The sequence below is a fragment of the Schistocerca serialis genome, chromosome 4, assembly GCF_023864345.2.
Source record: "Schistocerca serialis cubense isolate TAMUIC-IGC-003099 chromosome 4, iqSchSeri2.2, whole genome shotgun sequence".
Lineage (NCBI taxonomy): Eukaryota > Metazoa > Arthropoda > Insecta > Orthoptera > Acrididae > Schistocerca > Schistocerca serialis.
The window spans coordinates 137,424,245-137,436,796 of record NC_064641.1 but is presented as its reverse complement, the minus strand read 5'-3'; the positions used below and the strand labels follow the sequence as shown (position 1 = coordinate 137,436,796).

The 12,552-nt window shown below is 40.3% G+C and overlaps 1 protein-coding gene across 1 annotated transcript in view; it reads left to right on the top strand.

Moving 5' to 3' along the window:
• Positions 1–12,552, top strand: part of LOC126473272 (cell division cycle protein 27 homolog) — a 226,379-nt gene that overhangs the window by 42,265 nt on the left and 171,562 nt on the right. The window contains exon 5 of the mRNA XM_050100226.1: positions 2,196–2,393. Coding sequence (XP_049956183.1) covers positions 2,196–2,393 — 198 coding nt within the window. The remainder of the gene's footprint in view (positions 1–2,195; positions 2,394–12,552) is intronic.

Below are 12,552 nucleotides of genomic sequence, written 5' to 3'. Positions count from 1 at the left end.
GAGTCTTCAAATGGACAAAACATGAAGTGATTATGCATATGTTCAGACTGACACTGTAGCCATCAGTCATGTTCTTACCAGACTTTTTCATAGTTTTATATCATTTAGTCTTGAGAGAAATTGCCTCGGTGGAAAGAGGAACAGTGTGTAGTCCTGTAGTGTGGTTTTCCTTGGACTGAGGTCACTACTTAATCCCTTAACTTATTCATAAAACTTTTTTTTACAAATAGTGTTCTAAAAATTAGTATTTTTTGGTTAATGTCCCTTAATGAATGAAATTACATATAGGCATATAAAGATAGTTTTAAAAGCTCAAAATAATGAGTTACAAACATTTGAAGATCATCTTTAATAAAATCCCGAGTTAATCGTGCAGTGGTGTTTGAGTAAACAATTTTCTGTGTAGATATGAAGTGAAACAATATACATCAGTGATTTCTTCAACAGATATGTTGGAGGATCTGGCTGGAGCACAGTAGACGTACTCATCCAGTAGCACTGGGAAGCACTTGCCAGTCATCTGACGAACTTGCATGACTTTCAGTCCCCTTTGAAGTAACATCACTTTCTTCTTCACTTTCTTAGCCTCTAAATTCAATGTCAAACTCAGGATCATTATAGACACCCACTTTTGGAAGCATTGTCTGAATGATATACAGGATAGAGTCTGAAAATGTGTATGTCATCGTCAAGTATCCAAATCTACACACAGTAAAGACAATATTTAGTGCCAACCACCAAACTAAAACACAATAGCAATGCTACAAATTTAGGTATGGATGCTTTTGAGTGGCAGACACTTAACTATCAGTGCTGAAATGGATATAAGTGAGGTTTTACTTTTTCAAAGTCTGTTTTTAGTTGCCCAAGTATACTCGGGATTAAAAATTTCTTTCAAAATAATAAAAACTAGGTGACTTGGAGCTTAATGTTAATGGTTTAAAAAATGCTAATATTCAAAGAAGATTCTACACATCAATCTTGAATGTTCAGGTGGTTCAGTCTCAAAGGGATAATTTAATCATCAAGTACACTCCCGATCTCCACCAGTGTGGGAAAAGAATATTTCTACAGTACAAAACCTACTGTAGAATGGATACGTGAGGTTATTCCACTATTTGTATGAGATCCTGTACCTGTTTCCTCCTCCCCCCCCCCTCCCCCTTTTCCCTGCAGTTACACCATGTTACAGTATAAATTAAAGTGACAAAGGATTTTTCTTTGTGGGTATAGTACAGCTTGACAGTAGAGCAGGTACTGCATAGCACCTTTAAGTGCAAAGAAGTGCTTATAATAAGTTTAAGAACTATTGTTTCTCACTACATGAAATCAGAGTATGTCAATGAGAAAATAGTGACTGCTTTTATCGGTCAGGAGTGGAAACTCGAAGAACAGTCATGAATAGTGTGTGGGACAGTACTTGCTGCCTCAGATTGCAAAGTGTTTAAACTCACTGGACTGTGGTAAAAACCCTTAGATAATTATCTAATAGCAACAACATTCTAGATGCAGTAAGCAGCTCACTCCCTGCAGTCATGGTGTTGCCTAATGGCTTGGCTTTGCTCCCAAAAATGAAAAAAAGAATAGCAGATGTTTATTGGATGAAAGCTTAAACAATGTCCCAAAAAACTAGGGTGAAAATTGTTTTCTGTGCATTTTTGAAAGCTGTAGAGTGTAATAGAAAATATTTTAGTATTTTAAACATAGCTGCACAACAGCAACGGTTCCATGTAATAAAATTATAAACAGCCGACCAGTTGCAATGGATAAAGAATTCTTTACCTAGGTTTCAACAAATTTAAATTTGTCTTCTTCAGAAGGTGGCAATTTTACATTAGTATGGACTGATGTATCATCGCTGTTATTACAAATGTCTGCATAGATCCATTTGTCAAAATTAAAATATAGCCCTAAAAATAGGGTTTGTCACGTAAGTATAAATTAGTACATGGATGTTGCAGAGCTCACAACCGAAAATATTTTGTAAGTAAAGTAAAATAAAACAGGTTGTGTCATAATAATTGCCTTGTATCCTATGTATTTCATATTTTTCCCTGAGAAATTCATTGTGGCACCTGTCAGATTTTATTTTTACCATTGTTTTGTATGTTTTTTTTCTTAATGTTTCTTTAATATTTAGAACAAAATGCAGTGATAAGTTTATTAGTCTGGTAATTTAAAATTTAATATTTTAGCACTCCTGTACAAAATTCCAACTGCTTTAATACTGCGTTGACGAGTGTTAAGGTATTTACACCAGATGACAGTCCGTTGGTACATAACACTTTGTGCTCAGCTCTGTCTGGTATAGGAGCACTTTCAAACTCAAGAGGGAAGCAGTCACGGTTTAGAGGCAGTATTCTGTGCAATAATGTTAGCCCTCTGACACCAAGGTATGTTTTGTCGTAAACTTCATGCATTAAACTTAGTTTGTGAATAATGCTGTACTCTATTTATTGTAGTTAGTGTATATTTAATTCAGTTTATTGCTGTGTTCTGAAGTGTGTGTTTCAGTTTGTGACTTTGGGATTGGGGTAAATGTGAATGGAAGGTTCATTTGTGTTGCTACTTCTCTTAAATGGGGATTATGAGAATCTTTGTTATTGTAGATAACTTCATGTGCCATCTGCCCCCCCCTTCCCCCCCTTCCCCCCCCTCCCCCCCCCTCCTCCCACTCCCTGAAATCATGTAATGTGAAGGTTCATTTACTGAGCTTCAGGATGTACTTTGTACCATTTGTCTGCTGATTTATTGAAATCCATAAATGTTTTAATGTGTTTCAACAAAGATATGGACTGATGACAACAAAATGTTATTTGCACAGGATTTTTTTTACCTGAAGATAAGTTACTTGAAATGACAAAAAATGTTAATAGAATGAAGTTTTCATTCTGCAACAGTGTGTGCTAGACAAAGACTCGAACACAGGACCTTTGTCATTTGCAATAAGGTGCTCTACCAACTTAGCTACCTATGCACGACTCATTACCCTTTCTCACAGTTTTACTTCCACCAGTACCTCATACATTTCAGACTTTACAAAAGTTCTCCTGTGGAACTTGCTGGACAAGCATTCTTGGATATTGTGGAGACATGGCGTAGCAACAGCCAGGGGTTGCTTCCAGAATGAATTTTTCACTTTGAAGTGGAGTGTGCACTGATATAAAACTTCCTGCGAGTTTCTCTGGAGAACTTCTGTGAATTTTGGAAGGTGCAAGATGAGGTACTGTTTGAAGTGAAGCTCTGAGGATGGGTTGCGAGTTGTACTTGGGTTTCTCAGCTGGTAGAACACTAGCTTGCGAAAGACACAGGTGTCCCAGTCCACCACAGAGTTGTAATCTGCCAGGAAGTTTCAAAAAATGTTTGCCTTTAACAGTTAATAAATGAAAATATGCATCAAATTCTGCACAGATATTGTGCCAAAACATGTCAGTCAGCAGCTGTGAAACATAAAAGTGCCATAAAACACAGTGGCTACATTAGTATAAACAATATATAACAACACATTTGTAGATTATGATATAAAAGCGTATGTACACATTTCTTTATTTGGGCTATGGCTCTTAGTTTGCTTATTTATTTGCTCTTCTACCTATGGTTGCGCCACAAACTTCTCTTCTCCCCAATCCTATTCAATACTTCCTCATTAGTTATGTGATCTACCCATCTAATCTTCAGCATTCTTCTGTAGCACCACATTTCGAAAGCTTCTATTCTCTTCTTGTCCAAACTATTTATCGTCCATGTTTCACTTCCATACATGGCTACACTCCATACAAATACTTTCAGAAATGACTTCCTGACACTTAAATCAATACTGGATGTTAACAAATTTCTCTTCTTCAGAAACGCTTTCCTTGCCATTGCCAGCCTAAATTTTATATCCTCTCTACTTCGACCATCATCAGTTATTTTGCTCCCCAAATAGCAAAACTCCTTTACTACTTTAAGTGCCTCATTTCCTGGGATTGGAATTATTATATTCTTCTTGAAGTCTGAGGGTATTTCGCCTGTCTCATACATCTTCCTCACCAGATGGTAGAGTTTTGTCAGGACTGGCTCTCCCACGGCCGTCAGTAGTTCCAATGGAATATTGTCTACTCCGGGGGCTTTGTTTCGACTCAGGTCTTTCAGTGCTCTGTCAAACTCTTCACGCAGTATCATATCTCCCATTTCATCTTCATCTACATCCTCTTCCATTTCCATAATATTGTCCTCAAGTACATCGCCCTTGTATAGACCCTCTATATACTCCTTCCACCTTTCTGCTTTCCCTTCTTTGCTTAGAACTGGGTTTCCATCTGAGCTCTTGATATTCATACAAGTGGTTCTCTTATCTCCAAAGGTCTCTTTAATTTTCCTGTAGGCGGTATCTATCTTACCCCTAGTGAGATAGGCCTCTACATCCTTACATTTGTCCTCTAGCCATCCCTGCTTAGCCATTTTGCACTTCCTGTCGATCTCATTTTTGAGACGTTTGTATTCCTTTTTGCCTGTTCCACTTACTGCATTTTTATATTTTCTCCTTTCATCAATTAAATTCAATATTTCTTCTGTTACCCAAGGATTTCTACTAGCCCTCGTCTTTTTACCTACTTGATCCTCTGCTGCCTTCACTACTTCATCCCTCAAAGCTACCCATTCTTCTTCTACTGTATTTATTTCCCCCATTCCTGTCAATTGCTCCCTTATGCTCTCCCTGAATCTCTGTACAACCTCTGGTTCTTTTAGTTTATCCAGGTCCCATCTCCTTAAATTCCCACCTTTTTGCAGTTTCTTCAGTTTTAATCTACAGGTCATAACCAATAGATTGTGGTCAGAGTCCACATCTGCCCCTGGAAATGTCTTACAATTTAAAACCTGTTTCCTAAATCTCTGTCTTACCATTATATAATCTATCTGATACCTTTTAGTATCTCCAGGGTTCTTCCATGTATACAACCTTCTTTCATGATTCTTAAACCAAGTGTTAGTTATGATTATGTTGTGCTCTGTGCAAAATTCTACCAAGTGGCTTCCTCTTTCATTTCTGTCCCCCAATCCATATTCACCTACTACGTTTCCTTCTCTCCCTTTTCCTACACTCGAATTCCAGTCACCCATGACTATTAAATTTTCGTCTCCCTTCACAATCTGAATAATTTCTTTTATTTCATCATACATTTCTTCAATTTCTTTGTCATCTGCAGAGCTAGTTGGCATATAAACTTGTACTACTGTAGTAGGTGTGGGCTTCGTATCTATCTTGGCCACAATAATGCGTTCACTATGCTGTTTGTAGTAGCTTACCCGCATTCCTATTTTCCTATTCATTATTAAACCTACTCCTGCATTACCCCTATTTGATTTTGTGTTTATAATCCTGTAGTCTCCTGACCAGAAGTCTTGTTCCTCCTGCCACCGAACTTCACTAATTCCCACTATATCTAGCTTCAACCTATCCATTTCCCTTTTTAAATTTTCTAACCTACCTGCCCGATTAAGGGATCTGCCATTCCACGCTCCGATCCGTAGAACGCCAGTTTTCTTTCTCCTGATAACGACATCCTCTTGAGTAGTCCCCGCCCGGAGATCCGAATGGGGGACTATTTTACCTCCGGAATATTTTACCCAAGAGGACGCCATCATCATGTAATCATACAGTAAAGCTGCATGCCCTCGGGAAAAATTACGGCTGTAGTTTCCCCTTGCTTTCAGCCGTTCGCAGTACCGGCACGGCAATGCCGTTTTGGTTATTGTTACAAGGCCAGATCAGTCAATCATCCAGACTGTTGCCCTTGCAACTACTGAAAAGGCTGCTGCCCCTCTTCAGGAACCACACGTTTGTCTGGCCTCTCAACAGCAACTTGACCAGAAGAAGGGATCGGTTGGTAGGACATGTTCTGAGGCATCAAGGGATCACCAATTTAGTATTGGAGGGGAGCGTGGAGGGTAAAAATCATAGAGGGAGACCAAGAGATGAATACACTAAGCAGATTCAGAAGGATGTAGGTTGCAGTAGGTACTGGGAGATGAAAAAGCTTGCACAGGATAGATTAGCATGGAGAGCTGCATCAAACCAGTCTCAGGGCTGAAGACCACAACAACAACAACAACCTATGGTAGCATGTTTTGTTACAAGTACTGGAATAGCCATGTATATTGTTTTTGTGCACAAATTGAATTGTATGTAATTTTGAAGCCAAAGTTGTATACATTAGATAAACTTAGTTAGTACACGTGAAAAACAAGTAACTGTGTGATGTTGAGCAATTTATAAACACATGTATTCATTCACTTAGTGGAAAGTATCCTGTAAATACGTCTGTAAGGATCATTTAAAGAACTTTGTGCCCTGGATAGCTTTTATTTTGAAATTGCATTTGCCACAAATTTCCATTGCCACATGGAGTGGGCACTTCTGACATTTTTGTATAAAGTAGTTTCTCTTATATAAGGGTTCACATGATTTACTTATTGTACTTCCAATTCGTATTCTAATAGCCTTCCTCTGAAATTTAAATGTATTGAGTGCTGGAGGAGTGTTTCCCAGAATGTTACTCCAAGGTTGAGGTGTGACTGGATATAAACAAAGTAAGCACGAAGTTTCCATATTGGTGCATGACTTCTATGTTTTAGATGATAACGCCTTTGACTTGGCTCACAGTTAGTGACCTCCGTATGTTTAATCCATTTCAAATTGTCTTGCAGTGAAACACTGAGGAATTTTGTTACAGTGCTACCTTACACTTGACCATCCTTAAATAAGACATTTTGTTTATGTTGATTCTTATTTTGTTTGGTATGAAAGTTCATTGTGGCAGTCTTATTGGTTCCAAAAATTAACTGATTATGGTCTGCCCAACATCAAAAATGCTTTATGGGACAATTTATCGACTGATTCCATTCCTTGCTGTTCTCACATTTTAGTAGTACTGTCATATCATTAGCAAGTAAGACTGTTTTGTATGCATCAGTATTTACATTCAGGTCATTAGTATAGAGTAGAAAGAGCAGGTTTCCCCACAATGAAGCCCTAAGGTAGAGCATATTTGATTGTAGCATATTTCTCAGTGCTTCAGTGACTGCTTTGCACTTATGATCTCTGCACCTTGGTGTGATCACTTGTTTATGATTGTCCAGGAATAATCCATATGTCTGAAAGGCCTCATGTGCCATAATGTTCAATATTAGTAAGCAATTTTTCGGGCTTGACCATGTCAAAAGCTTTTGACAAATCTAAAAATATCAGTGTTGTTAATCGTACATTATCCAAAGAGTTAATGTACTATTAAAACATTCAGACCTTGCTGTCTTTGCTAATTTTGCCCTCCCGAATCCATGCTGAGATGCAAATAGTATATCATTCTTTTCTATAAATGAAATCAGTTTTTTTGTACATCATTTTCTCCAGAACTTTTGATGTGCTAGATGAAATGGCAGTTGGCCTACAGTTGTTCTTGTCATATCCCATCCCCGTCCTCCCTTCTTGTGCACAGGAATGACTTCTGCTGTTTTCAGTGACTTCAGAGAAGCCTTTTATTGGAGAGAGGAGGCACATAGGTATTGAAGTTTAACAAGAAAATTCACAAAATGCTGAGAAAGCAGATATTGTTGCACTGTTGGTTCTTTGTTGACAGGCAAAAGTTAGTAAAAATTTGTGTGTCTGTTAAAAGATTACAAAAGTTTTCACTATTTTACCATAGCGAAAGATCTTGCCAAGAATCTGAGAAAATTATGGTGCTATAAAAATCACTAAGCAGGCCAAAGGCTTCTATACAGTCACTTGCTGACCGCTCTGTTGTGGCAGTAGAAGACAGTGAAAGGGAAAGCGAAGTTTCAAATTTCACTTAAAAAAAAACATTCACACAAGAGGATCGTACAGACATACTATAGTTTGACTGATGCACAGACTTCCATATGAAGGACCTGGAAAGAGGTATCCTTGGCATTGAGAAGTAACTGAAAGAGTTCAAAGAAAAGTCTCCAGGTCTGGATGGAATCTCACTTTGCTTTTACAGAGTGTACTCTCTTGCATTGGCCCCTTAGCTTGCATTTCTCACAAATATTTGGTCTAGCACGAAGTTCGAAGTGACTGGAAAAAGCGTAGATTACTCCTGCATATAAGAAGAGTAAAAGGATGGACTCGCAAAATTACATACGACTATTCTCAACATTGGCTTCATGCAGAATCCTTGGGCTTATTTTAGGTTCAGATATAATACATTTTCAAGAAATGGAAAAACTAGATCGGAATATCAACAATATTATGAAAGGGATAGATAACTACTAACAGTAAAGATGATGTGTTGAATTTTGGGCAGGCACATTGAAAGCACTGTTACAAATTTAGCTTTTGGCCAAAGCTGTTTTCAGAGGGGGGGGGGGACGTGCGCGTGCGCGCGCGCGCGCGCGCGCGCGCGCGCACGCACGCACGCACGCACGCACGCACACACACACACACAGAGTCGCAGAAACAAGCATACCTCATGCAAATATGACCACCATCTCCGCCAGCTCAAGCCAGTCCGATAAATTTTCTGGAGACAAAAAAGCTTCTGCCCACAAATCAGCATGGATTTAAAAAGAATCACTCATGCAGAACTCAGCTTGTCTTTTCCTCACAAGATATCCAGCAAACCAAGAAGGAAGGGCAACTGGTAGATTCCAAATTCCTCGCTGCAGACTGTTGACATAGATTGGAGCTCACTGAATGAGTTCCCATACATGTAAGTGGCTTGAAGATTCCTTAAGTAATTGAACTCGGTCATTGTCCTGTACGGCAGGCGTTCATCAGAGACAAGGAGTGCCCCAGGGAAAATGTCATCTTGCTGTCAATTTAAACAATCCTGTAATGTTCAGATACAATTTTAGTGGTGTGCTGCTTGACACAGTCACATCAACTACATATCTAGGCATAGCTTTGTACCTTGCACAGTGATATGAAATGAAACAAGCACATAAGGCTGTTTGTAGGAAAGATGAATAATTGACTTTGATTTATGGGGATAATTGTGGGAAAGTGTAGCTGATGTGTGAAGGAGACTGCGTATAGAATGTTCAAATAACTTACGGGGTTTGTTGCCGGGTGACGTCGTTGACCAGCGCCGATATTTCGACAGGAGTATTGTCTACATATCTAAAAAAAACACGCAGGTTTCAAGGCTGCTGACTCCAATGCGCCTTCCTCAAAGTCCTCCATAAACAAATTGGCCACAATAGGTGACAACGGGCTTCCCATAGCAACTCCATCAGTCTGTTTGTAGTACTGACCATTGAATAAAAAGAAAGTGGAAGTCAGCACATGTTGAAACAAATTTGTTAACTTGACACCAAACTTAACCTCAATTAGCTGCAACGAATCAGAGAGAGGAACGCGAGTGAAAAGAGAAACCACATCAAAACTGACTATAATATCAGAATCATTCAAATGCAATCCCTGCAATCGATGTAAGAAATCTGCAGAGTTCTTAATGTGGTGTTCACACCTACCTACTAGTGGGCTCAACAAACTAGCAAGATGTTTAGCTGCACGATACGTCGTAGCATCAATATTAAAAACTATAGGCCTCAACGGGACAGCCTCTTTATGGACCTTGTTGTTGTTGTTGTTGTTGTTGTTGTGGTCTTCAGTCCTGAGACTGGTTTGATGCAGCTCTCCATGCTAATCTATCCTGTGCAAGCTTTTTCATCTCCCAGTACCTACTGCAACCTACATCCTTCTGAATCTGCTTAGTGTATTCATCTCTTGGTCTCCCTCTACGATTTTTACCCTCCACGCTGCCCTCCAATACTAAATTGGTGATCCCTTGATGCCTCAGAACATGTCCTACCAACCGATCCCTTCTTCTGGTCAAGTTGTGCCACAAACTTCTCTTCTCCCCAATCCTATTCAATACTTCCTCATTAGTTATGTGATCTACCCATCTAATCTTCAGCATTCTTCTGTAGCACCACATTTCGAAAGCTTCTATTCTCTTCTTGTCCAAACTATTTATCGTCCATGTTTCACTTCCATACATGGCTACACTCCATACGAATACTTTCAGAAATGACTTCCTGACACTTAAATCTATACTGGATGTTAACAAATTTCTCTTCTTCAGAAACGCTTTCCTTGCCATTGCCAGCCTACATTTTATATCCTCTCTACTTCGACCATCATCAGTTATTTTGCTCCCCAAATAGCAAAACTCCTTTACTACTTTAAGTGCCTCATTTCCTAATCTAATTCCCTCAGCATCACCCGACTTAATTAGACTACATTCCATTATCCTTGTTTTGCTTTTGTTGATGTTCATCTTATATCCTCCTTTCAAGACACTGTCCATTCCATTCAACTGCTCTTCCAAGTCCTTTGCTGTCTTCGACAGAATTACAATGTCATCGGCAAACCTCAAAGTTTTTATTTCTTCTCCATGAATTTTAATACCTACTCCGAATTTTTCTTTTGTTTCCTTTACTGCTTGCTCAATATACAGATTGAACAACACCGGGGAGAGGCTACAATCCTGTCTTACTCCCTTCCCAACCACTGCTTCCCTTTCATGTCCCTCGACTCTTATAACTGCCATCTGGTTTCTGTACAAATTGTAAATAGCCTTTCGCTCCCTGTATTTTACCCCTGCCACCTTTAGAATTTGAAAGAGAGTATGGACCTTAGGGAGTCCATATAACCTAGGTGGATGCCCGATTGACATGGCTTCCTCATATTCATCGGCTGAAGGTGAAGTGCTGGCAGCAACTACTAGGGTGCAGATTGATCTACGCTGCTGCAGCTCTACAGAGCCCTTGTTCAATCCCACCTTGACTGTGGGAGTCTGGTTTATGGTTCGGTGGCGTCCTCAGCATTCGTTTACTCGACCCAGTGTACTATTGTGGCATTTGACTGGCAACAGGAGCTTTTGGGACAACTCCTGTGACCAGCATCCTGGTGGAGGGCGGAGTCCCTCCATTGAAGGTTAGGCGTGCACAACTGCTCGCCAGTTACATTGCACATGTTCATAGTTCTCCTGCATATCTGAATTACCGTCTCCTTTCCCCATCCACGGCAGTTCATCTAACGCATCAGAGGCCCAGGTCAGGGCTTCTTGACATGTACCGGGACCATGAAGTGGTTTACATTGACGGCTCGATGTCTGATAGTCACGTTGGCTTCGCATATGTTCATGGAGGACATATTGAACAGGACTCCTGGCCAGATGGCTGCAGTGTTTTCACTGAAGAGCTGGCGGCCATTTCTCGTGCTCTTGAGTGCATCTGGTCGTGGCCTGGTGAGTTGTTTCTTTTCTGTACTGACTCCTTGAGCAGCCTACAAGCTATCGGCCAGTGGTACCCCTGCCAACCTTTGGTAGCGACCATCCAGGATTCCATCTATGCCCTGGAACAATCCAGTCGTTCAATGGTGTTTGTGTGTACCGCAGGCCACATCGGAATCCCAGGAAATGACCTTGCCGACAGGCTGGCCAAACAGGCTACACGGAAACCGCTTCTGAAGATCAACATCCCTGTAACTGACCTGTGATCATTAGTATGCCACAAGGTTTTTCAGCTTTGGGAGATGGAATGGCATAATCTCAGTACGCACAACAAACTGCATGCCCTTAAGGAGACAATGAATGTGTGGAAGACATCCATGCGGGCCTCTCGCAGGACTCTGTGGTTCTCTGCCGGCTCCCCATTGGCCACACGTGGCTAACACATGGCTACCTCCTCTGTCACAAGGACCCACCTTGGGGTCACTGTGGCTCTCATATGACTTTCGTCCACATTTTGTCGGACTGCCCACTTTTAGCCACTTGGTGGCGGACTTTTAACCTTCCCAACATCCTACCTTCGGTGTTGGGCAACAATGTCTCAACAGCAGATTTAGTTTTATGTTTTAATCATGAGTGTTTTTTTTTTATTATTTTTTTTATTTTATTTTTTTTTTATCGTACCATTTAATGGTGAACACTTAACCTTCTCAGGTCGCCACCCTCCCTCCATTTTAAATCTGTCACACTTTCTGTGCATTTGTTTGTCTTGGTTGTCGTCTTTTCCCTACATGCGTTCATCTCGCCTTGTCTTTTTGGGGTGGACATTTTAATGTGTTGCAGAGTGGCTGGCTCATCCTCTTTTATTATTGTGATCAGCCAGCCCAGACCATCTGCTCTATGGTTTTAATACCTTTTTCTACTTTTCCTTGTGGTGTATGTTTTCCACATTTTTTGTTCATTCAGTTCATTTTCTTTTTAGGTGTGGTGTTGAGTGTTTTGTACCTTGAGCCTTTCTGGCGTCAGGAAAAAGGGACTGATGATCCTGTAGTTTGGTCCCTGTATACCCCAAACCAACCAACCGACCATTCATCTTCTCTTGTTGTTGTTGTGGTCTTCAGTCCTGAGACTGGTTTGATGCAGCTCTCCATGCTACTCTATCCTGTGCAAGCTTTTTCATCTCCCAGTACCTACTGCAACCTACATCCTTCTGAATCTGCTTAGTGTATTCATCTCTTGGTCTCCCTCTACGATTTTTACCCTCCACGCTGCCCTCCAATACTAAATTGGTGATCCCTTGATGCCTCAGAACATGTCC